This window comes from Eleginops maclovinus, chromosome 23 (assembly GCF_036324505.1).
Source record: "Eleginops maclovinus isolate JMC-PN-2008 ecotype Puerto Natales chromosome 23, JC_Emac_rtc_rv5, whole genome shotgun sequence".
Lineage (NCBI taxonomy): Eukaryota > Metazoa > Chordata > Actinopteri > Perciformes > Eleginopidae > Eleginops > Eleginops maclovinus.
The window spans coordinates 15,714,893-15,737,981 of NC_086371.1; the positions used below are offsets into that span (position 1 = coordinate 15,714,893).

The 23,089-nt window shown below is 39.5% G+C and overlaps 4 protein-coding genes across 4 annotated transcripts; 3 read left to right on the plus strand and 1 right to left on the minus strand.

Moving 5' to 3' along the window:
• The first annotated feature begins 1,708 nt into the window (after positions 1-1,708).
• Positions 1,709-9,269, plus strand: hspa4b (heat shock protein 4b). Its single transcript, XM_063877185.1, has 19 exons — positions 1,709-2,014; positions 2,620-2,677; positions 3,100-3,240; positions 4,005-4,127; positions 4,383-4,482; positions 4,626-4,759; positions 4,854-5,098; positions 5,207-5,283; positions 5,403-5,554; positions 5,976-6,082; positions 6,176-6,309; positions 6,553-6,737; positions 6,850-6,939; positions 7,286-7,441; positions 7,553-7,678; positions 7,787-7,894; positions 7,989-8,108; positions 8,212-8,373; positions 8,728-9,269. Exons 1-19 carry the CDS (start codon positions 1,908-1,910, stop codon positions 8,926-8,928), a joined length of 2,526 nt encoding a protein of 841 aa, XP_063733255.1. The 5' UTR covers positions 1,709-1,907; the 3' UTR covers positions 8,929-9,269.
• Positions 9,270-10,288: 1,019 nt separating this feature from the next.
• Positions 10,289-12,553, plus strand: gnpda1 (glucosamine-6-phosphate deaminase 1). Its single transcript, XM_063877247.1, has 7 exons — positions 10,289-10,449; positions 10,718-10,854; positions 11,080-11,181; positions 11,281-11,463; positions 11,557-11,741; positions 11,954-12,128; positions 12,273-12,553. The coding sequence occupies exons 2-7, from the start codon at positions 10,731-10,733 to the stop codon at positions 12,332-12,334; spliced, it is 831 nt and encodes a 276-aa protein (XP_063733317.1). The 5' UTR covers positions 10,289-10,449; positions 10,718-10,730; the 3' UTR covers positions 12,335-12,553.
• A 1,099-nt stretch (positions 12,554-13,652) lies between these two features.
• Positions 13,653-20,528, plus strand: LOC134860315 (NEDD4 family-interacting protein 1-like). The gene is made up of 8 exons (XM_063877261.1): positions 13,653-13,881; positions 15,447-15,540; positions 17,029-17,168; positions 17,282-17,369; positions 17,646-17,770; positions 17,941-18,007; positions 18,131-18,239; positions 18,946-20,528. Exons 1-7 carry the CDS (start codon positions 13,846-13,848, stop codon positions 18,235-18,237), a joined length of 657 nt encoding a protein of 218 aa, XP_063733331.1. The 5' UTR covers positions 13,653-13,845; the 3' UTR covers positions 18,238-18,239; positions 18,946-20,528.
• A 74-nt stretch (positions 20,529-20,602) lies between these two features.
• fgf1a (fibroblast growth factor 1a) lies at positions 20,603-22,848 on the minus strand. The gene is made up of 3 exons (XM_063877274.1): positions 22,593-22,848; positions 21,788-21,891; positions 20,603-21,649 (listed from the first exon to the last, which is right to left on the minus strand). The coding sequence occupies exons 1-3, from the start codon at positions 22,750-22,752 to the stop codon at positions 21,458-21,460; spliced, it is 456 nt and encodes a 151-aa protein (XP_063733344.1). The 5' UTR covers positions 22,753-22,848; the 3' UTR covers positions 20,603-21,457.
• Positions 22,849-23,089: the final 241 nt, after the last annotated feature.

Sequence of the window (23,089 nt, forward strand, 5' to 3'; positions counted from 1 at the left end):
TTTTACTCTACCTGGCCCCCTCCATCATCCCCTCGATGTGGTGAATCGCCCTGTCCCCTTAGCAGAGAAACCCCTCCAGAGCATAATGTTTCCACCTCCATGCTTGACGCTGGGGATTACTATTGACTATTACTTCTTCAGGTAATAGTCAGCATTCCTCTTCCTCCAAACACGACATGTCGAGTTGATGCCTAAGATCTTGATTTTGGTCTCATCTGACCACATAACCTTCTCATAAGCCTTCTCTGAATCCGTCAGAGGATCACTTGCAGACTTCCGACGGCCTGTACATGTGCCTTCTTGAGCAGGGGACCTTGCGGGCGCTGCAGGATTTTAGTCCATTACAGCATAGTGTGTTACCAATAGTTTTCATGGTGACTGTGGTCCCAGATGCCTTCAGATCATTAACAAGTCCCTCCTGTGTAGCTATTGGCTGACCCCTCACCATTATTATGATCATTGATGCCCCAAGAGGCAAAATCTTAGATGGTGGAGCCCCAGATTGAGGGCGATTTATGGTCATTTATGCTTCTTCCATTTTCTAATATTCAAACCAGTTGTCTCTTTCTTTTTGATATTCTGTCTCTCACTGTTAAAATAAACCTACCATTAAAATGATAGACTTTTAATTTCTTTGTAAGTGGGCAAACTTAAAAAATCGGCAGGGGATCAAATACTTATTTCCTTCACTTCCTTCTCTCTCTCTCTCTCTCTCTCTCTCTCTCTCTCTCTCTCTCTCTCTCTCTCTCTCTCTCTCTCTCTCTCTCTCTCTCTATATATATATATATATATATATATATATATCAAAAATATTTATTTAATATTATTTTTAAGGTAAGGTAAGGTTAGTGAGTTTTATTGTCTTACATTTTACACTTTAGTAAATGTAATTGGAAATCTATTTATATTCACTTGTATTTATTCACATTACATTTGATATCGAGTTAATTCCAAATGAATAGAATATGATCAGGTTATATTACTTTTATATTGTGATACTTAAATGACATTACTGAGCTGCTGTATGTAGCCATCCATGGAGGACCTCTACACCCAGCGTCTCAGGAAGAAAGCCCAAAGGATTACCAAAGAGCCCAATCACCCCGGCAACAAACTGTTCTGTCTGCTGCATCAGGACTAAAACCAAAACTCAAGGACAGTTTTATCCCACAGGCCTAAGACTACTACTTTAGCATTCATCTTTTGCATTTCACATACTGTATCTATTTATTATTACAATACAGAGTATTTTATTCCTGTACAGTATTTAATTTTACATTTAGTATTTAGCTCATGTTTGTACATCCAAATAGAATAAGATGAGCTAAAAACTACATGGAAATGACATGTATATGGTTTAATCCTCTTGCATTACTTGCACATTGGTCACTTCTCTTGCACTATTTTATTTCCATTCTGTTTGCACTGTGTTTATTGTGTTATATTTATTAATGTTGCATTGTTAAAAAATGTCTAGCCCAAACTACACATAGTTGTGCATATGACAATACAACAATTGAATCTATAATTACAGGTTATGGTAACGGATTACATTAGTTACAGGTAAGCCTCCCAACATAAAGAACATGAAATATAAAGCAGCTTTAGATATGAGTTCCCTGCTGCAGTAATAGCTTCCCTTGCCTGTGTGTGGCGCACGACAGCAGTATGTGTTGCTCTGCAGTGTGATGCTATTGGTCGGTGAGACAGAGAAGATTCCTGAACGTTCTCACGCATCAGCCGGCACGCCGCATGCTGCTACACAGCTTCATGGAACAAGAACAAGGGTGTATCACTGCTGACTGAAACCCTACTGTAGCTGCTGCTGTCACCTTACCAGCACTGAATTATATTCCTGTTCTTCCGTGTAATTACTGTACTCTACACTGTTTATTTAGCCAGAGAAGATGTCGGTTGTCGGGTTTGACGTCGGGTACTTGAACTGCTATGTAGCGGTAGCCAGAGCCGGGGGGATTGAAACTGTCGCGAATGAATACAGCGATCGATGTACACCGTGAGTACGATTAGATACGTTATTGTGTGTGATTTGTGTTGTTTTACCAGTACTTATAGCAGGTACAGATTGTGAACGAATTCCGCTCATCATAATATTGAATGAAGCTAACGTAGCTACCTAGCTAGTTAGCATGCTAAGGGGTTTCACAACAGGAAACGGCATGTGAATGCTAAAGCTAATGCTAGCTGAATCATTGTGAGCATAAAGGAATCCCCGTACTACTACACATTATTTGATGTTTCTTGAGGTGTCTCACTACACTTATATCGTCGAAATAAACTAAACACGAATAACTGACCTCCTAAGTCAGGTGATGTATTTTTTTTTTACTGCAGGCATGAATAAGCGCATGATGGGAGGAGGCCGGATCGTGGCTGTCAAACGGCTTTATCTATCGATTGTACATATTTTGCAGACCCAAAATCAACAGATAAACGATAAAGCAGTGTATATTATATATTTGCAAACGTTAAAAAATATTTTTATGAAACATCGACATCATCGACTTAAACTACCATTTTGTTACATTACCCTGCAGAGAGCGTCATTGCTGGAAAACTGTTGAGGAAAAGATAATTAAATTGTGTGTTCTTATTCTTTAGAGCATGTGTTTCGTTTGGACCGCGGAATCGATCGATCGGTGCTGCTGCAAAGAGCCAGGTAAGTGTACATGATACACCAGCAGGACTGGACACTGGACACCTGACTACTACCCTGAAAAAAGAGGGACCTGTTTTTTCATTTTGCGTTATGAGCCCTTAAGACATTGGGCAGGTGCACAGCACTCATCAGATCCGGCTAAACATAGAGCAAGTGTTCATCTTATGAAGGTAATTAAGGCACACAAGCAAAAATGTTGGCTATTTTCTTTTGAATTATTTATTGACTCTAATGAAAGCCTTTTGATTGTTGCTGTTACTTTTTCATATGCCCTGAAGTACCTTCATGATCTTCTTACTTTTTTTAGCTTTCCATCTGCAACATACACATGCCAAATCTAGAGAAAACGGGCCAGCTAGGGAACTCTTTTTCGCTCATGTTTTTATTAGAAAAGTTGTTTATCTTCTTTTATTTTTTTATAGATCGTCACAAACTGCAAGAACACAGTCCAAGGGTTCAAGAGGTTTCATGGAAGGGCGTTTTCGGATCCATTTGTGCACAAACTCAAAAACAGTTTGGTGTATGATATTGCACAGATGCCCACTGGAACAACTGGCATCAAGGTAAGGGAATGACAATGGACCTTCAGAGTGACCCAAAGTGAAATGAATGTTTAGTAATGGCTCAAAAACACTAGATATACTCCCCAATTATCCTGGTACACTTCAATATTCAGTCTAAGCATATGACTCGTATCACTTGGCCAACCAACCAAGATAATGACCACAATGCTGGCAAGGACAAGCGTTTTATCCAGTTAGTCATATTTGTGGTTTATAACAATGACTGTGTTAATTGTCACAGTAACTCATCAGGACAATTTTAATAAAAAATAACTGATGACACATGATCTATCACCCAAAAAAATATGATCATACAACCAGGGGACAAAAAGACACTTTCACCATAACATCAAAATTAATTTATAATGTATTTTTGGTCTGCTGTTTTCATTTCATTTCCAACAAGCATTGATGGCTTGTGGATTAACCTAATTTTATTGCACCAGGGAACGTGTAAATGTATGTCTGAGTCATTGCTAGCTGGTCGTATAGTTTAAAATGTATAAGGGATACTGTCAATATCGACTGAGAGAATTTGGTAAAAAACATTAAATTACAACATTAGAACATTAAAAAAAAAATGCATGTAATTTATTTTAATTTTTATTCACATTTGACTAGGGTTCTTTTTTTCCCATTACTTGTGGTGGATGGTTCTATTTAATCTGTTCATTATCATTCAATGACTTTGTGTAAAAAAACCCACAAATGTATTTGTCATCTAGAGCAATGTAACATGTTGCTCATATCTGATATTTTAAAAGGTGATGTACATGGAGGAGGAGAAAGTCTTTAGCATTGAACAAGTCACCGCTATGTTGCTGACGAAGCTGAAGGAGACTGCAGAGCAAGCTCTCAAGAAGCCTGTGAATGACTGTGTTGTGTCTGTAAGTATCTCTAAAAATCACATTATTTATCTAAGAAAAATCTGTTCTAATCCATACTTTCAATGTAGTCAACGTGTTTGATCTCCTGCTTGCTACAAAAAAGAGATGTTTGCACTCACAAGTTATTTAATAAAGGATGTTGTTTTGATTAAAATAGACTAACTTCAGCCTGACTTGAGATCTTATCAGGCAGGTTAATTGAAAACACCATGAAGCTGAAACAATCTTTTTCATATGCTCTTCATTTGTCACCAGGTTCCCTGCTACTACACTGATGCTGAGAGGAGATCAGTAGTAGATGCTGCTCAGATTGCTGGTCTCAACTGCCTGAGGCTCATGAATGAGACAACTGCAGGTCTGTACCAGGGTTTTTTATGGCAGCTTGGGAGAGGAAGTGCATGTTAGTGATTGTTGACTGCATCCGGCAAAAATGCAAACTTTGATGTGGACTACAGTAAAAGTAAAAGTTTTTAAAACATTTTGACAATTTCCTCTCAGTTGCATTGGCATATGGCATTTATAAACAAGATCTCCCTGCCCCGGAGGAGAAGCCCAGGAATGTGGTGTTTGTCGACCTCGGCCATTCTGGATACCAGACATCATTGTGCGCCTTCAACAAGGGCAAAGTCAAGGTATGGACCCAAATCAGTCCACATTTACTTTCAAGCTACAAGAGGCTTTGTTTCATTCCTTCAACTCTCTTGATCTCTTCTCCTTCTCTCTCAGGTCCTTGCTACAGCTTGTGACCCGGAGTTGGGAGGAAAGGACTTTGATGAGGTATTGGTGAGGTATTTCTGCGAGGAATTTGGCAAGAAGTACAAGATTGATGTCAAGACTAAGCCCAGAGCTCTGGTCAGACTTTACCAGGAGTGTGAGAAACTGAAGAGAGTGATGAGCGCTAACTGCTCTGATCTGCCGCTCAACATCGAGTGCTTCATGAATGACATTGACGTCTCTGGAAAAATGAACAGGTAGACCAACAACAAGTAACCTGTTGCTTTTATCATCCATGGTTCTTATTTATATACTTTTATTAATGTGCGTTTAAACTCATGTTCACATTTCTTTCCTGCGCAAAGAGCTCAGTTTGAAGAGATGGCCGCTGATGTTTTTGCCCGAGTTGAGGCTCCACTGCAGTCCTTGCTGGAACAAACCAGTGAGTATTATTTCCCCAGTTGTGTTCACTTTATTAACCTGTGTCTTAATGCGTCTTAAGAACTTGAATTATGGTCACTTGTAGTTTGTGTAATGACAAGTATGTTTTTGTTCCCCAAGAACTGAAAAGGGAAGACATCTATGCGGTAGAGATCGTGGGGGGAGCTTCCAGGATCCCAGCTGTCAAAGAGAGAATCAGCAAATTCTTTGGAAAGGAGATCAGCACCACACTGAATGCTGACGAAGCTGTGGCCAGAGGATGTGCCCTGCAGGTATGCTATGCTGCAATCGGAAAACCAGGAAATTACTCGGCACGTCCGCTTCCCTCATCTCAGAGTTGAAGGGGTTTATGTGTTATTCCTTTAAATAAGGTCTGTGGTTAATACAAACATCTAGATATCTAAACGATTTGTTCTAAGATATAAGGTACGGCTGTAATTTACCAACACAGGATTTTTTAAGTGTCTTCAAAAAGGCAGTTGCTAACAAGTGTCTTAAGGGAACCAAAGAGATTATCAAAGCCATTTTTGCAAAAGATCTTATTTTCTGCAAGAATGTTATGTGATCACTCTTATTTTTTCACATTAGTGCCCGAGGGTGTATCTGCGTATGTGAAAGGACTGATTCTTGTTTTCAGGTTAAATATTTTCACTATGACTGCAGCTCTTATTGAAACCCTGGTTGTCTCCACAGTGTGCAATTCTGTCACCTGCCTTCAAAGTGCGCGAGTTCTCCATCACGGACGTTGTTTCCTATCCCATCTCCTTGAAGTGGCACTCAGCTGCTGAGGAAGGTCTCAGGTAAAAAAAAGTGAATTTAATTACTTTGCCTCCCCTTTCTATGGCATTAATGACTTAATGTACTCATTATTATGAAATGTTTGTTTGTTACAGTGATTGCGAGGTCTTCCCTGTGAACCACGCGGCACCTTTCTCCAAAGTGCTCACCTTCTACCGGAAAGAGCCTTTTAACCTGGAGGCTTACTACAACAACTCTAATGGTCTGCCCTACCCGGATCCCACTATTGGTAAGCAGCTAATGCTTCCTAAGTGATGCCTGGCTACAAGTGGATTCCAAAACTAAATTCTGTCATTTATACCTCACAAGTGGACCTGAATACTTTTAGCGCTAGTTAGTCCACAAACTATTGAGAAAATATTTGGGTTTTAACGGACCTTGCCTCCCGAAGTTAGTAAGATCAACAGAGGGCTGAAAGCTGTTTTGCAGGCATACTTTTTTTTTAATGGAGTTTTTTTTGTCTTCCTTCCAGGTAAGTTCCTGATCCAAAAGGTTGTGCCACAGGCTTCTGGGGAGAGCTCCAAGGTGAAAGTCAAAGTGCGGGTAAACATCCATGGCATCTTCAGTGTCTCCAGCGCCTCCCTGGTTGAAGTGCAGAAGTGTGAGGAGGGCGAGGAACCCATGGAAACCGAACAGGCCAATGAGAAAGATGGAGAGGTAAAAAAAATCTCCTTTTACATCTTGCTTCAGATAAGGTTGTGTACTTCTATTCTCTACCTTAGTTTTGAGACAAAACCAACATATGTCTGTTGTTGTTTCTCCTCTGCAGAACAAGATGCAGACCGATCAAGAGGAGCAGCAGGGAGATGGTCCGAAAGAAGCAGAAGAGAAGACGCCACGTGAGAACGAGGAGATGGAGGTAACGAGTAATACATTTTTATGACAAGGAAGAGCTGTTCTGTATATTGTCTTTACCTGTAGAAAACAGTTTAATACAATAGCTCACAATAAATTCAGTTTGAGAACATATCATTTATCATTGTCATGAATATAATTGAGGTTAGACGTTTGAAAAACAATATGTCACAGTAAAATCCAATTGCACTAATTACAACTTTTAAATAATTGACTTATTGTAAACAAAAATGTTACTGAAATTGAATGGTGTTACATTTGATCCTATTGTACTTGTAGGTGATTGAATGTGTTAAAACATTCCGAGTGAGATTTTGAATCTCAATGCCTTTTCTCTTTTCTCTTATCAGATCACCCCAGAGGAAGGCAAAGGCGAGAAGAAGTCCGACCAGCCCCCACAAGCCAAAAAGCCCAAAGTCAAAACAAAAGTGCTTGATCTTCCGATTGAAAACAGTCCACAGTGGCAGCTAGCTGATGACATGCTCAATCTTTTTGTAGAAAATGAGGTAACTAGATTTTCATTCATCACGTACACATTACCAAATCCACCCGTCCTTAATTACTTGATCTATTTTAAAGTGCTTCGCGGTTACAGTTGCTGTTTTGATTCTCCTCAGGGTAAGATGATCATGCAGGACAAGCTGGAGAAGGAGAGGAATGACGCCAAGAACTACGTGGAGGAGTATGTGTACGAGATGAGGGACAAATTACACGGGATCCTGGAGAAGTTCGTCAGTGAATCTGTGAGTAAAAAGTCTCTCCTGGTTGACTGTAAAGTGTTCATCTTTGTAATGACTTTGTTATAAATTGTGCTTCCTTTGTAAATATTATAAAATTGTTTTTATTTTAAGGACCGAGATGCACTGTCAATTAAGCTGGAGGACACTGAAAACTGGCTGTATGAAGATGGAGAGGACCAATCCAAACAAGTGTACATTGACAAACTGAATGAGTTAAAGGTAATGATTGATATAATCATAGCTTGCTGTTATAAAACTATTGTATTTAACATTTTGAATTATTTTACTGACTTGTATACTGTGTTTGCTATAGAAACTTGGCCAGCCAATCCAGGAAAGGTACACAGAGGCTGAAGTCAGACCTAAAGCATTTGAGGAACTAGGAAAACAAATCCAGCAGTACATGAAATTTGTGGAAGCCTGCAAAATGAAGGTAATTGTATGAGCTTTTAAAAAGATGATGCTGGTTGTTAATTAAAAGTAATGATGTCTGCAGTAATTAGTAACACCGATTTTATTTTCCCATGGATTTCCAGGAAGAGCAGTATGACCATATAGATGATGCAAATGTCCAGAAGGTGGACAAAATGGCCAGCGAGGCTATGATGTGGATGAATAGCGCCATGAACCAGCAAAGCAAACAAAACTTGACTGTCGATCCAGCCGTCAAAGTAAAAGACATTCAAGCAAAAATAAGGGTGAGTGTCTCCTTCATTATAACACCACAGTACTAAGAAATATGCCTGAGTAAAATGCAAAAAAACCATTAAATTGGTAATGTAAATAGTTAGATTAATTGAATAGTTGGAAAGTAATCAGTTTAATGTTTTCAGATTTTAATTCATTTGGCTATTTATTGCTCAGTCAGGCTCATGTTGTTGCAAAAATTGACTACTTTTTCATCAAATATATAGGCATTGCAAACAAAACTATTGAGATCAATCTATCGGGAACATATTTATATCTAGTGCCTTTTTTATTATTAACTAAACCAGGACATCACAACTTTTCTTTGCATAAACCTGTTACATTTCCTTTTCTGCAATTTCCAGGAGCTCTTCTCCACTTGTAACCCCATTGTGACCAAGCCCAAGCCCAGGGTAGAGCTTCCCAAGGACGAGACTGCAGCAGAGCAGAACGGGCCTGTCAATGGACAGGAGAAACCCCAGGATGCAACCGCAGACAAGGGAACAACTGAGAACACAGGCACCTCAGAAACCACAGAAACCAAGCCTGAAATGGACCTTGATTAAAGCAGCGTAATGCACTGTAAGCAAAGCTGCACCGGATCTGGCTGTTTCAGATTGAGATGCAGCCTGGGTGTATATCAGAGCAGGTAAAGTGTTTCAGGAATTGCACTCCACAGTCAAAAGCAGGCAGGGTGATTAGCACACTAAGCCCAGCTCCTGGTGGTATCTCTGTCTGATGACATAGCATGCCCTCTCTCTTTCTGGAAGACATAAATCATAAGCCAGCCGCAATAAGCCTGTTTGACAATGAGCGCTGTACACATAATGGTATTTATTTCTGTTGTGTGCCCTGTAAGTGTTCTGGTCTGTGTCACAATATGGTTTTAATAAAGTTATTGAAAATGTCTTGTACTATCTTTATTACGTTCAAAGATACTCTAGGCTTCACAAAGGCCCAGCTAGCATTGAAGACAGCTCATGTGTTGGTCACATTTCTGTAATAGTACCACAATAACAGTAACTCAGTGACATATCATTATATGTTGTGATTTGTGTTCAAATGCGTTGTGTAAATGTGTTTATGAATAACTGACCAGAGGAATTTGTGAAAATGAGAGGAACAAATGGTACAATATTATTAATGTTAATTGTTTTTTAAATTGAATTATTGTTTTATGACTACACCTTCCAATTTTATTTAGGCAAACTGCTGGGGCTGAACTAGTATTTGAGGACATGTAGCCTAAACGATTAATCTATTGGTACAAGTAAACGTATATAAATGAAATAGTTACATTTAGTGCTGGTTTAAAATATGACACCGATAAGGTGAGGAGGTAGCGAAAAACCTGAAAATGTCGGCCTAAAGTTACGTCTTTTCTTTCATGTTCGCAAATATGTTAATGTTCTCCTATTTTTAGTTAAAACCAACCTTCTTAATACATGTATGTAGTAGCTTTTACGTACGACTGTTGTGTTGTTAAACATCTGTAAACGGATCCGATAGAGCCGTTTTTGGCTGTTTCAGCACATTAAAAGACAGTGTGGTTTGATTTCTCAAATCAAATTAGCTACGTCGCTAGCTAACTGGCTAAAATGAGCTGATTTTCCTTGAGCAAATGAAGCCCAAAATGGAGCAACTGCAACTTCAGAAAGTACCCGGATCATCCGGGGCCTTTTGCTTAAGGAGCATGCGCATTTGAGTAGCTCTCGGCTCAGTCAAATGAGAGCAAATATCTGGATTCAGCTTTTAATGCATTTTACAACGTGTAGACCTTCCTTATTTAAATAAGGACCATACAATTGTTCGTGCTGGGTATTTTATCTAAAAATATATATATATACGCGGATTTACAGACGCCTCCTTCCCAATATAAGTAAATGGTAAAAAGTCTTCCGGGCCAAAATTACGTCACGGAGGCAGTAGTACCACCGTTTGGCCTCTACGACCATGTCAAAAAATCTGCGTTTCCTGTGGGTTTGGTTGAGCGCTGCTGGTTTGCGTCCAACAAAAACAGAAATCACATGACTCCCAGATCCTGTCTTCTAGTCTGCTGCGAGTAAAAGCTACAAATACACTCCCAGGTAAAGTTTATTATTCTTTGCTATTGTCTTTGTGTTTAAATACGAAAATTATACTATAGTTAGGATTTTTTTTTTCACAACGCAAGTTTTTGTCATAAAGTTCACTTTTCTGCAGCTTGTGCAATAATGCATCAATCTTATTTTATTGTCGGAGCATGATGTTTTTATCTTGATGAGTCTAAAGTCTGATTAAGGTGTGTTTTGTCCTGATTCACTTCGAGTCTGAGCTCTTTTACACAAGCAACTCCTTTATTCTTTTGTACTTTAGTTTCTCCAGGACGATGAAGCTGATCATCCTCAATGACTACGACCAGTCGAGCGAGTGGGCTGCAAAGTACATTAGAAACAAGATTCTAATGTTCAAACCAGGCCCGGATAGATACTTCACTTTGGGGCTTCCCACAGGTGAGTAAGAACTGTCAACTCAATACAGATGTGTTTATTTGTTCAGATGTTTGTGTGTTAATCGAACAATAACATTTTAGGAGGTTATATTTCTTGCTTCCTCTGAAACAATGTTTGGGGAATACCAGACGAGGCAAAGAAAACTGAAAGTATCAAGTACTACGAGACAAATACAGTACTTCCCACCGTTTAACTTATGCTTTGTAACCTTTTGCCTTCTTTCAGGTAGTACCCCCCTGGGTTGTTACAAAAAACTGATTGAGTACTACAAAACAGGAGAAATCTCCTTCCAGTATGTAAAAACGTTCAATATGGATGAATATGTTGGTAAGTCTACATCGGCCTTTCTACCAAAATTAAATACACATTGAGGAATTACTGAAGTCTTTGATTTTGCTAAATAAACTTTCGCAAAATCCTTTATAGGTATTGCTAGAGACCACCCGGAGAGCTACCACTCCTTTATGTGGAATAACTTCTTCAAGCACATAGACATAAAAGCAGAGAACACCCACATCCTGGACGGCAACGTTAAGGACCTGCAAGCAGAGTGTGAATCCTTCGAGGAAAAGATTACAGCTGCTGGGGGGATCGAGCTCTTTGTTGGAGGTCAGGAGGTCACATGATTGTTAATGAAAATACTATAACTACACATTTCAGATTTATGCTCAACCCCATTCCATACTCCTCCTGTCCTGTCAGGTATTGGACCAGATGGCCACATTGCCTTCAACGAGCCTGGCTCCAGTCTGGTTTCCAGGACTCGGGTGAAGACCCTGGCAAAAGACACGATCATGGCTAATGCCCGATTCTTTAATGGGGATCTCTCAAAGGTGCCCACAATGGCACTGACTGTGGGAGTGGGCACTGTCATGGACGCAAAAGAGGTTAGAAACCTGGATGAAAGTTAATCATCCATTCTTTATGTGTTATGTATTTAGCTTGTGCTTTGTGCTTTATGTTTCAGCAAAATGTCAAATAAAACCGAATTCTTAGCTGCAGTGCATTGCTCAAAAGTATTGATATCCTGATGCACAAAAAACATCAATTGCAAGGGTCCTTCACTCAGTAACAGGTCCCGTTTTCGATTTATTTTCAGGTCATGATTCTCATCACCGGGGCTCACAAGGCATTTGCTTTATACAAAGCCATAGAGGAGGGTGTGAATCACATGTGGACAGTGTCTGCGTTCCAGCAGCACCCACAGACTGTTTTTGTATGTGACGAAGACGCAACCCTGGAACTACGGGTCAAAACTGTCAAGTACTTCAAAGGTGAGACTAAATCACAAAAGACTACAGTGCTTAAAGCAATATATTTCACATTAAATAGATAAACAACTAGATTGCATTAAGCATAAATATTTGGGAAACAAGCATGAGTCACAGAAAACGTGCTGATTCTTGTTCTTTCTTTAGGGATGATGCATGTGCACAACAAGCTGGTGGAGCGACCTCCCTCAATGCCCAAGAAGAACTGAGCAGAACCTGCCTAAACTTTGTGGATTCATCGAATTTAACACTCCAATTATTCTTTATATCTTCTGGCCAAGATACATTTGTGAACATCCAGCAGTGCCTGGAGTTAACCTCAACTAATCTTTGTATGAATAATCAGGTGCTATTCCAATTTGTATGTGATTCCTACACCGATTTGCTTCTCATCTCATCTTTTTAATAAAGTCAATTTCTTTTTTTAATCTTTGTGTGTGATTTGGGATAGTCAGGGCAGTGGTTCAATGTGTTGCCCCTGTCAGGTCACATGACAGCAGGAACTACTAATGTGGCCTTAAAGTGCTCCTTGTAAGTGTTTATTTTCCAGATTTGTACTGGGAATAATGGCCCCTTCAAAACTGTTTTCATTGTATGTTTGGAGAAACAGAGGAGAGCAGAGTCCTTTAGTTACAACAGGGAAGATAAACCTAAGTACACTAATTCAATTAAACATTTTTTAGTTTTTTCTATTTCGTTAGGACATTTCTTCTCCTTTAAACTTCTTTAGGCACACACTATACAATTCATTGGCAATGGAAACCTTGGACCTAACAGTCACTTCAACAATGCTTATTAAATATGTATAAAAATAGAATATAACTTAAGGTAACTGGGGAATTTAAGACATGACAGAGTGGAAATATACGGTGCGGTGGTGGAGAAGTTCGTAGGGACTTGGCTTTGGAACCGGAAGATTCAAGTGCTACCCAGACGTCACTGAGCAAGGCACCGTTCCCTACGCTGCTCCCTGGGCGCCGTACATACAGCAGCCAACTGCTCCTAACATTAGGATGGGGCAAATGCAGCATGTAAATTTCCCCTCTGTGGGACAATTAAGGGTTCATCTGCTGAAACATATTTTTAACCAAAACAATCTTAAATCAGATGTATCTTCTGTAAACCTCCTCACTGTTTTAGTTACTTAAATATAATGTTGGGTGGTTTAATAAATGGAAAAATAATCCTACTTTAAAGGTTTTTCCAAAATGTTGTGTGTCATGAAATACCTAGAGTCTATGGCCAGGTACAAACACGCGTACAAGGAATTTGCTTGTATGGTGGTGCAAATATGAACAATTTAGGAAAGAAACTATTTAGCATTAAAAAAGAATAAAGACACGTATTTACACCAAATTTAAATGTAAATACAAAAAATAACATAAAGAACTTGGGTCAATGAATATATGATTTGAATGTGTACCTAAATTCAGTACTTAAATGTACCTAGTTACTTTCCACCACTGCTGACTATAGGTTTATAGTGTTGTATTCAATTGCGACTTGTTCATGCATAACATCTTGTAGTCGAACATTCCGACAGCCCCTGAAGGCAGCGCCGTGCAGCGGTGAGAAGCAGCGCGAGGAGGAGAAGGAAGGAGATGGCCGACTAGAGCCAACGTTACCTCTGCTACATCGTTGACGAGATTTCCTATACACAACACATCTGCAAATTTGGAGTGGCAAGAGGACGTGTTAAATCTTTCACTCCTCTCCCACAATGGCAGAACAAAACAGCAACGTCAGATATCAGGAGGTAAGTAGCAGTTGGCTGACACGATAACATATAGTTAGCTAGCAGCTAAAGCGTTAGCACAGCGAAGCTAACAGCAGTCAACATTAGCCTGCTGCTGTCACTGATAGGAAAACAACCAGCTCATATTGGTTTACGGGCGGGCCTTAGCTGGTGATAACACATCGTATATCAAACGTCAAAAATATCTAACTATGAAATGAGCTATAATAATATACTCGTCTCATTTAATTTGAAGCCTGTGTGACCCATTTTCATTTAGCAGCTTAGTAAATGAGCAACGTTAGCTAGTGTTGGCCTGTCAGAACTGGAATGCAGCGTTGTGTGACTTTGTCGAGCATTGAACCAAAACCAGAGGTGGAAGAAATACTCAGATCGTGTACTAAGTAAAAATAGGAATATTCTGTTACAAGTCAAACGCCTGCATTCAAAATTATTTTCGAGTATAAGTAAAATAATGTTTGGCATCTAAATATACTTCTAGTATCAAAAGAAAAGGTACTCATTCTGCAGATTGGCCTATTTTACAATCACATGATGATAACTATTCATGTGTTTATCAAGCTGTCAAAGGTGGAGCTAGTTTGAATCACTTCATTTCCTGCTGGGTAGCTGTTGAATTGAAACCAGGTGTAACTTGGTGTAAGTCCTATTTAGGTGTTGATCATATTGTTCATCATTTTGTCTATATATGCAAAATAATTAAAGGTATTCCATAAATGTAATGTAGTAAAAGTACAATATTTACCCCTGAATTGTAGTTGAGTTGAAGTGTTAAGTAGCACAAAATGGAAATACTCAAGTACCTCCAAATTGTACAGTACTTGAGTAAATGTTCTCGCTCACTTTACACCGCTGACCAAAACTGTCTGACTACCTGACTCTGCTGGGTTATTAGTAACATATAGTCCTGTTACAGAACATGATTTCAATGCTAAGCCTGCTCATTTATTGACATTAACGCAGGAGATGTGTGAGATCGTAAGGGCACAGTTCATAGTTTAATTGGAGGTATGTTGTTTAAAGATGCTATAAAGGTTATTGTGTGGTGTATAGTGCTGCAACTGAGCCAATCCTTGCTTTTAGGAGACATAAATGTTAGCAGATCCATTTATTATGACCACTTGTTGCACAGTATAGTAATCTAGTGCACCACACTATTTTATTTTCTGTCCCAATTTTAAGATGTTTTCTCTTAACATCTCCAGTGCATCTTTCTTCACTGCACTTTGAGGTGGAGCTAGGCATTATGCCTAAAATCTAATGGTAACTTTACATTGCAATGTAAATTTAGTGTATATACATATTTATAGGCAACTGGAAATCCCACCCTGACATTGTTTACAGATTGGTCTTGTGTGTTTGTGACATATTTTAATGTTTAACCAACTAAGGATGTTCCTCACGTTGACGTAGTAGTCTTACTCGATGACTTACAACTCGCACAGTATTATCCATTAGGTCACAATATGTATTCTGTATGAGTCCTTTCATTCATTGGAGCCAACAACTTGAGGTTTCCTAGATATTGTAATTGAAGTTAGATCCTGGTTGTGTCATTTCTTCAGCTGGTGAATGAGGAGGAACCGGCCCAGCCTACCCAAGAGGGTGCTGCCCAGGACGCCCCCCCACCCTACAGCAGTATCGCTGCAGCAAATGCAGGTGAGGAACTTTCGCAGCTCCATTAAACACTGCTGTAAAACACACACAATTCACAAATGGGACTATTATTGAAAACCTTTAATGCCACTGCCAGCACATTCCAATTATTGCATCCAAAGGCAGCGAGACTGTAGTACCTGCAGTGAGAAAGCCTGCAGAACAGTTTCACATTAATCTCACAAAGAAGAGTGGACTCTGATAGGAGTGCCTTGCATTTAGCAGAACCTTTAATATTCCAGCCTCAACCTGTACGGGATATTTGAATGCTGTCTATTTTAAATGCTATCAGTGCCTCAGATGTTATCGGCTTATCATGTGAAACGTTAGTGTTCAAAGAGAAAGCAGCCATCTTCTAAATCATAAAATCATTCCCACTGGGATCTGGAGTAAACCCGTGCCTACATGTACATAGTTTTCATTATCCTGCTCTAGCTTGTCTTACACTGTCAGCCTTGCACTGAATAATGCATATGGGAAGTAGCTTGTACGCAAAGCCTTTTAGAAAGATCTGATGTTTGTAATCTCGCCTCTTAAGAGGGCAAAGTTCACGCCGTTGCGTAAGTGGGTGTAGCTTTGAGCGGTTCTTCTGTGAGTTTATTGATCTGGTTCAGTGCTGTTTGTGTTTGAACCACAGAGAGCATTCTGGATATCTGCCAAACGACCCAGATAAAAGTCTTGGTTCGTATGGGACAGAACATAAACAGTAATGGACACAGATAGTACTAATGTCTTTCTTCCTGCTGTAACTCATCCCCCCCGCTCTTATAATTCACTGCTGCTGCTTTTTTCTCTGCAGGAAGGGAAAGTAGATGTTTGCCTGTCAGAAGTCAGAGCTGCGTACAGCCAGTTTATCAGTCCACATGCAGTCATTTCACTTCTGCAGCTAACATCAATATTTCAAGTGAAATCCATTCCATATCAGAATCAAATACTATATATTTATTTAGTTAAGGCTTAAACATCTGTGATTGTCATTATGTATTTGTGTCTGTCTATTCGTAGAGCTAACAGATTTATATAGTGGCGTTTTGGTTGTAAATACTTTTGAAAATGATGCATTTAATGGCAACTCATGTTTTATCAGTTGCTACTCTACTGTGTGTAGCGTCTGTTATGTTTTAAAAAAAACATCATATATATATTCACCTAACTAGCTTTTTTTAGGGTGATGAAACACTTACAATTCCACAATCACTGTGTTGAAAATGAAGTTTGTTCCTATTCCTATTATAAATATTCATGCTGAATGGTTAGCACTTCACATGTTCACCTTCTATCTTTACCAATAAGGTTAAACACCTTTGCAACTACAATGATAAGGAGTATTTTTCTTTAGTTTTAAGATGTAGAAAGACAGTAATTTTGTCTTAAACAGTAGCCCAACCTAATCCCTTAAGACCCCGCGATAACATGTTTAACAAGTCAAGTTAAATCTGAGAGGAGGCCCTTGCACCTGGATTAAAAGTCATCTGCCTGTTCCCTCCACAGCGTTCTTTGAATACAAGGAAGATGGAAGCAGATTTCCAAACCCTCCCTCCTACAGTGTGGCCACCACTCTGCCCTCCTACGATGAAGCTGAGAGGAGCAAAGAGGAGGCCGCAATCCCCCTGGTCACTGGCAGAGTCACGGTACTGTCATACACATTTAGAAATTCAGACTTATTCCATGTCAAGTATCATACAAACAAAACAGATTGGCAGTAAAGCATTAGTGATATGTCTACATGTTTGTTGCTGCTCAGGAGGACGACTTTGTGGCCAGAGATGACTTTGAAGACGCTGACCAGCTGCGAATAGGAAACGACGGCATCTTCATGCTCACCTTCTTTAGTAAGAACGCGTCTCACAGTTGACGTGCACTCAGTTTTGTGTTTAACTGCTCTTGACTGACGGCTCTGATAAACTATTTTATTATATGAATTTGGCTTATTCTCAAAGGCTAATACATAATGACAAATGCACGCTTTGGTGCGGAGGAGGAAAAGACCGTGTGCCAGCTAGTTAGTTGGATGACTTAAAATACAACTGACATCTTGGATACAAATCTCCCTCTGTTGGTTGTTCATGCTCTGAAAATGACATATTCCTTCTCTTCTCTGTCACCAGTGGCATTCCTCTTCAACTGGATCGGCTTCTTCTTGTCGTTCTGTTTGACAACCTCAGCCGCCGGCAGATACGGAGCCATCTCCGGCTTCGGCCTGTCCCTCATCAAATGGGTTCTTATTGTCAGGGTAAGACCTATGTTCAGTGAGGGTGCAGGACTGCTGGTTCCTATCCTCCTTACTGTACAGGGATACCCAAACTCTTAAAAGGGTCTAAGATTTGAAGGATCTTGTCTTATGGGTTGAATTTGACTCATTGCACAGCTCCTAACAGGTATTTCTCCTTGTCTTTCTCCCAGTTTTCTACCTACTTCCCGGGTTACTTTGATGGGCAGTACTGGTTGTGGTGGGTGTTCCTGGCCCTGGGTAAGTGAGACCAATCATTCAACATATTTTATTATATGAACAAATATAATTTCTATTATTTCCCACATTTACTTAAAGGTGATTGTCTTATGTTGCATTGTGTATGTTCTCTTGGCGCTGCAGGCTTCATGCTGTTCGTCAGAGGCTTTGTTAACTACTCCAGAGTGCGCAAGCTGGCCGACCCCGCCTACGCCACTCTGCCCCGAACAAGGGTCCTCTTCATCTATTAGAGGTGAGGTCTCACTCATCCAGGTTTGTCTTTGGAGACATTTACATGCACACCGAAGTGATAATATTAAAGATCCGGGTGTGAACTTGCCCAAATATCCGAATGAACCCGAGTCAATTGAGTTGCATTGTGGGTGCTGTAGTTTTTACAAGGAAAATAGTGAATAGAATCCAAAATGTTAGATTTTTTTCCGTCCATCCTTAATCCAATCAAAGATAAGGTGATTTAATAATCAGATAAGCTATTTTTTACGGTCATATATTTTTTTGAAAACATTGAGATGCTTGTGTTAAAGATCCAGTGTGAAGAATTAGTGGGGTTGTTAAAAGACCCTTTTAAAGACGCATACAGGGGATTGTACACCATTTAAATCCTCATTATAAATGATATTTTACATATCTGCCAATCGATCACTCCAGAAGTGTTTAAGCCCGTTTTAATTATTCATGACGGTAACATTTCCTTGGGGTACTGCCTCGCCTCTGGGGAGACCATGATGCAATTTAGTCAAGCATCAATTTGAAGTCTGTGTTTTCTGGGTGTACACACGACATGCTCATGACGTTAAGTAGATAAATACAGTAGTATTGCATTAGTTTGGTCAGTCTGTGCTATTAATGGGCAGGTAAACAAACCACAGGCATCACCACACAGTATTTCAGATAAAACAATGCTATATTTTGTTCATCTTTCCTTATCCTAAATCCAGGATGTAGGAAGTGGCAGGACTGGGCGAGACCAACATGAACAGTGACTCTGAGAAGAGTTTACGATTTGAAGTGAAGACACTCAGCCAGAAATCAGCCTGACGAGTCATAGATGAAGACGACCCTCCGTGAAATATTCAGGAATTATATCACTTTGTTTTATTTTGTTTTGAAACTTTGTTAATGGAAAATGGTTAACAGTAATAGTCCCTTGATGTACTCATTAGTGGCGAATGTTAAGTGCTATTTACATCTGTCTGTAATGTATAAGTAATGCCTTATATCATTTGAAAGTAGCGTTCGAGCATGCGTCTGCCCTTAAGGTCCATACATAGGGAGCGTCTCATGTTGGTGACACTTGAAGCCAACAGGTTTTTAATTATTACCAGAATAGGTTTACCACAGCATGCAACTCTGTAATCTGCACTAATTATGGTTTCATCGTGACTATTATAGGCTGTCTTTGGATAACACGTACACTTAAAAAGCAAGCTTTCATTAGGCTGTAAATGCTGATCTAGCACATATTTCACTCACCTGTTGGCTTTAAGTGGTGTTGCTCTTCTGTTTGGCCAGGTGGGGGCAGTGTTGTCCGCTGCTTTTAGAAACTGTTCATTGAGGGCATGGTCATAATGAATCATACATGCTTGTGATTGAAGACATAGTCAGTAGAGTTCATTAAAATGACATGCATGTATCAGAAGTTATGATCTTGCCCGTTTGCTATTATGTTAAGCATACATTAAATCAGGCAAAACAAAAACCTGGAAATGGAATTTAATTTGCAAATCTGATTTTAGATGATCAAGTTCCAGATTTTAAACATGACCAAACCAGACAGGAGACAGCCAGAAATGCCAAGCAACAAACCCCTGAGCGTTTTAGGTTGACATTGAAGCGATGCGGAGTTCTTGGTCAGTGACAGGCAGCGGCTAAGATGATTTTTATGGGCATGCGAGCACATTTTATGGTCCATGTCCTCAAAAAGCTCATGTAACAGCCTGACCTTTCCATGACTCGTTACTGAGTCAGCATCCCGTTCATTGTTGGTGGAAAAGCTCAGAACAGTCTGCGCTGTCTGGGTTTCAGCCATTAATGATCTCGCTCAGACACTTGGATCAAATCATCTAAAAATAATTCCAATTCCATTTTCAGGTTGTGCTTTTGCCTTAAGATTTAATGGACAGATTGGGAAGGGAAGTCTGTTTTTCTCATCATTTCTTATTCTTTTTAAAATGATTAATAAGGTGTATGATGTTAGCTTTGTTGTGGGTATCAAACTATATCGAAGAATGTTGTATGCAGGTGCACTTTTAGAAACATAACTAATAAAACCCAGAGGGTGTTCCATCATTGTTTTGAATCACAGATATATAAATCAATATTCAGTAAGGAGAAGGTTTTCCAACCACCGTTGTCAATGGATTTTAGCCTAGTCGGTTATCTTCATACTTCTGCCATGGCTTTGACACAGACCCATTTAGCTTATTTCTATGTGATGTAGAGCTACCACCTTGGGGTTTGGTTGTTATGAAACTGTACAAAGTTTGTGTAGTGTTAAATAAATGTCACTTTTAATGCATTATTTCTGAGTTGTCTGGATTGTGATACCTACTTTTATTTACAGGACATGAAAGTATCGGTGAAAATGATCACGTGTGGCACAACATTGCAGCTGAGTGACAGCTTTACATCTGTTTAATGTGCAGTGTGGGATTCTTCACATTGGAGCAGCAAAATGAAACTGCTGGAGATTAAAAAAAATAAGTGTTTCATCTTTCTTTGTGACACAGTTTCAAGTTGTTGATAGTTTTCCTGTTTATCATCCCAAAGTGTTGATGCAGAAACATGAATTAGTTAGCACATTGTTAGTAGTTTATTTACAAACAGTTCAATCACAAGACATGATGTACGTGTGCAAAATGGGACACTGATGTATAGATAAAGATATCTGAAGCTTGAGAATATTTTCCCAAACAGAAAACATTCATAGCATGACTTCCAAAAGTCGAACAACATTCTCAATCACTGGGTTACAATCATTTTCCATTCAAGTAAGTGGAGTAGTTTATGAGAAAATGGGACATTTATAATAAGTATAGTATTACAATATATATTATTGCTTAGTGTTTGTCCCTTCCCATTTAAAATCATCTCAAATGTCGCTCACTTTGAGAACCACACATTCAGATTTAATCAGTCATTTAATACTGGTTTATTATTATTATTAATATGAATATTATTATACTGTTTACTTTTTGCATTTTCTTCTATATTAAGAAATGCCCTGCTGCCAACTAAAGTATAATTAGTGGACAACATGCAGTCTTTTAGCTTTAGCTGGTTATGCATAACATTAGCAATAAATGACTTTGCAGCTTTGCCTCCACCTCATCAAGCATTTTCACACCACTCCTTCAGGACTGGTTCTGGTGCTGTTAGTGAAATAAAGTCTACTCTGGGCAGCTTCACATTCGTTCAGGCTGAGTTGCAGTGTGTGTTGAGTGTCTTCGCTCAGTCACACAGCTGTCGGGGCAGGAAGAAGACGGCCTTCTGTCCGATGTGAGTTCTTGGACCCAGTTTAGGTTTGCCGTTCTTTTTCAGCGCTACATACCATTTCCTTTCCTGATATTTCTGAGGCATGTATGTGTTGTAGTGGTTCTCCTCCAACTTCTCCAGGAAATAACACTCATCAGTCACTGTGGGCTGAGAGATAAACACAAAAACAGCTGACAGCACTGGGATCTAAACAGTTTGGCTAACAGATGTGTTGGAAGATACATCTAAATATGCATAATTTAGTTTAACGTGTTACCATGACATCGTCAGGTTTATTGCACTCACTGAGCTGTACAAACTGCCCTCGTCGCTCATGGCCAAGTATCGCCCTGCCTCTGTTCCTTCGATAACCACCACTCCTCTGTCCACAGCTTTGAGCTTCAAAACAACTGTAAGTAAAAACACAAACAATAATATGAATATTCCATGAAATCTAAACACAAGGTTCACTTTCTGCTCTGGTAAGAGACAAAATGGCAACTGCTACTAATCTGAATTAGCATTTTGATATATATTACAAAAAACAAATACAATATGAACACATACAGAGGTATTGCTATAAGATGTTAACATTTCCATAAGATATAGCATACATGTAATACACTTACGATTAGGCATTAAAAATATAATAGAGACACGTAGAAATGTAATATCACACAATCACATAGTAAAATACATATAATTACATTAAAAAAAATAGGAGTTATATATGGTGAGTAAGGTGAGGGGAAGGAATGGTGCCAGGTTTAGTGGGTCGGCTTTACCGATTATGAGGTCACCCATACAAAACATTGAAGATTAAATTAAAGTCTAAAGCCTCATCCATACAGTATTTGTGGGAAAGTTTCTCTTTATAATGACTTGCACGTTTTTTATTTTTTATTTAATTACTGGAAATGGGCTTCCATGCAACTACTGGGATGCTTTATCTTCAAACCATTAAGGGGCGGTATGTACAGCCTACCCCTTTAAAGTGTCAAATTGTTTTCACATTATCTCATTAAATGACTTTTTAAGACGCACTTTAAGGCAGTGAACGCATCACGGTGCAGCCCTGCCCTGCTGCATGTACATTGCGCTGCAGTCTTACTGTGCACGTCCCTTTCCTCCCTCTGGCCCTGCACGGTCCCCTCGGGGAGGATCTGGAGGTGATGTCCGCCATTCATGCAGTACAGCCGAGTCAGCCGCCTGCAGTCCACCGCCTGCGCCTCCTCTGATACAAACATGTCCTCATCCGTCATCCCGTTCATAGGAACCACAGCTGAGGAATCAACAGGAAGGTTTCTGCAGAAGTTTGTGTTTCTGTGAGAAGAATCAGCGGGCTCGCTCCCCTGCAGTGGTCAGGTGTTTACATGCTCGTGAACGAGCGCAGCGGGTTGCGCGTCCCCGACACAGGGCAACATCCTATAACTGTGGTAATTCAGAGTGATCACTGACACTGAAATAATGTTACTTTGTTTACTATAAACTTAATTGGATAGCATAAACATTATTTTCCCAAGGGAAATCATACTTGAGCGTTATTACAAACAAATGCATCCACCTTTAAACATTGACCTATTATCCTTTTAATTATATCCTAAAGTG

What these genes read in the sequence shown, in the direction of transcription:
- LOC134860315 (XM_063877261.1), top strand. Translation starts at nt 13,846, where the DNA reads ATGGCAGAACAAAACAGCAACGTCAGATATCAGGAG. An exon ending in GCAACGTCAGATATCAGGAG is followed by an intron (nt 13,882 to 15,446) that starts GTAAGTAGCAGT and finishes TCATTTCTTCAG; the next exon opens with CTGGTGAATGAGGAGGAACC. An exon ending in TGGTCACTGGCAGAGTCACG is followed by an intron (nt 17,169 to 17,281) that starts GTACTGTCATAC and finishes GTTGCTGCTCAG; the next exon opens with GAGGACGACTTTGTGGCCAG.
- gnpda1 (XM_063877247.1), top strand. Translation starts at nt 10,731, where the DNA reads ATGAAGCTGATCATCCTCAATGACTACGACCAGTCGAGCGAGTGGGCT. An exon ending in CTGTCATGGACGCAAAAGAG is followed by an intron (nt 11,742 to 11,953) that starts GTTAGAAACCTG and finishes ATTTATTTTCAG; the next exon opens with GTCATGATTCTCATCACCGG. An exon ending in AACTGTCAAGTACTTCAAAG is followed by an intron (nt 12,129 to 12,272) that starts GTGAGACTAAAT and finishes TTCTTTCTTTAG; the next exon opens with GGATGATGCATGTGCACAAC.
- hspa4b (XM_063877185.1), top strand. Translation starts at nt 1,908, where the DNA reads ATGTCGGTTGTCGGGTTTGACGTCGGGTACTTGAACTGCTATGTAGCG. An exon ending in TCAACAAGGGCAAAGTCAAG is followed by an intron (nt 4,760 to 4,853) that starts GTATGGACCCAA and finishes CTTCTCTCTCAG; the next exon opens with GTCCTTGCTACAGCTTGTGA. An exon ending in ACAAACTGAATGAGTTAAAG is followed by an intron (nt 7,895 to 7,988) that starts GTAATGATTGAT and finishes TGTTTGCTATAG; the next exon opens with AAACTTGGCCAGCCAATCCA.
- fgf1a (XM_063877274.1), bottom strand. Translation starts at nt 22,752, where the DNA reads ATGAACGGGATGACGGATGAGGACATGTTTGTATCAGAGGAGGCGCAG. An exon ending in GGAGGAAAGGGACGTGCACA is followed by an intron (nt 21,892 to 22,592) that starts GTAAGACTGCAG and finishes TTTTACTTACAG; the next exon opens with TTGTTTTGAAGCTCAAAGCT. An exon ending in AGGGCAGTTTGTACAGCTCA is followed by an intron (nt 21,650 to 21,787) that starts GTGAGTGCAATA and finishes TTTATCTCTCAG; the next exon opens with CCCACAGTGACTGATGAGTG.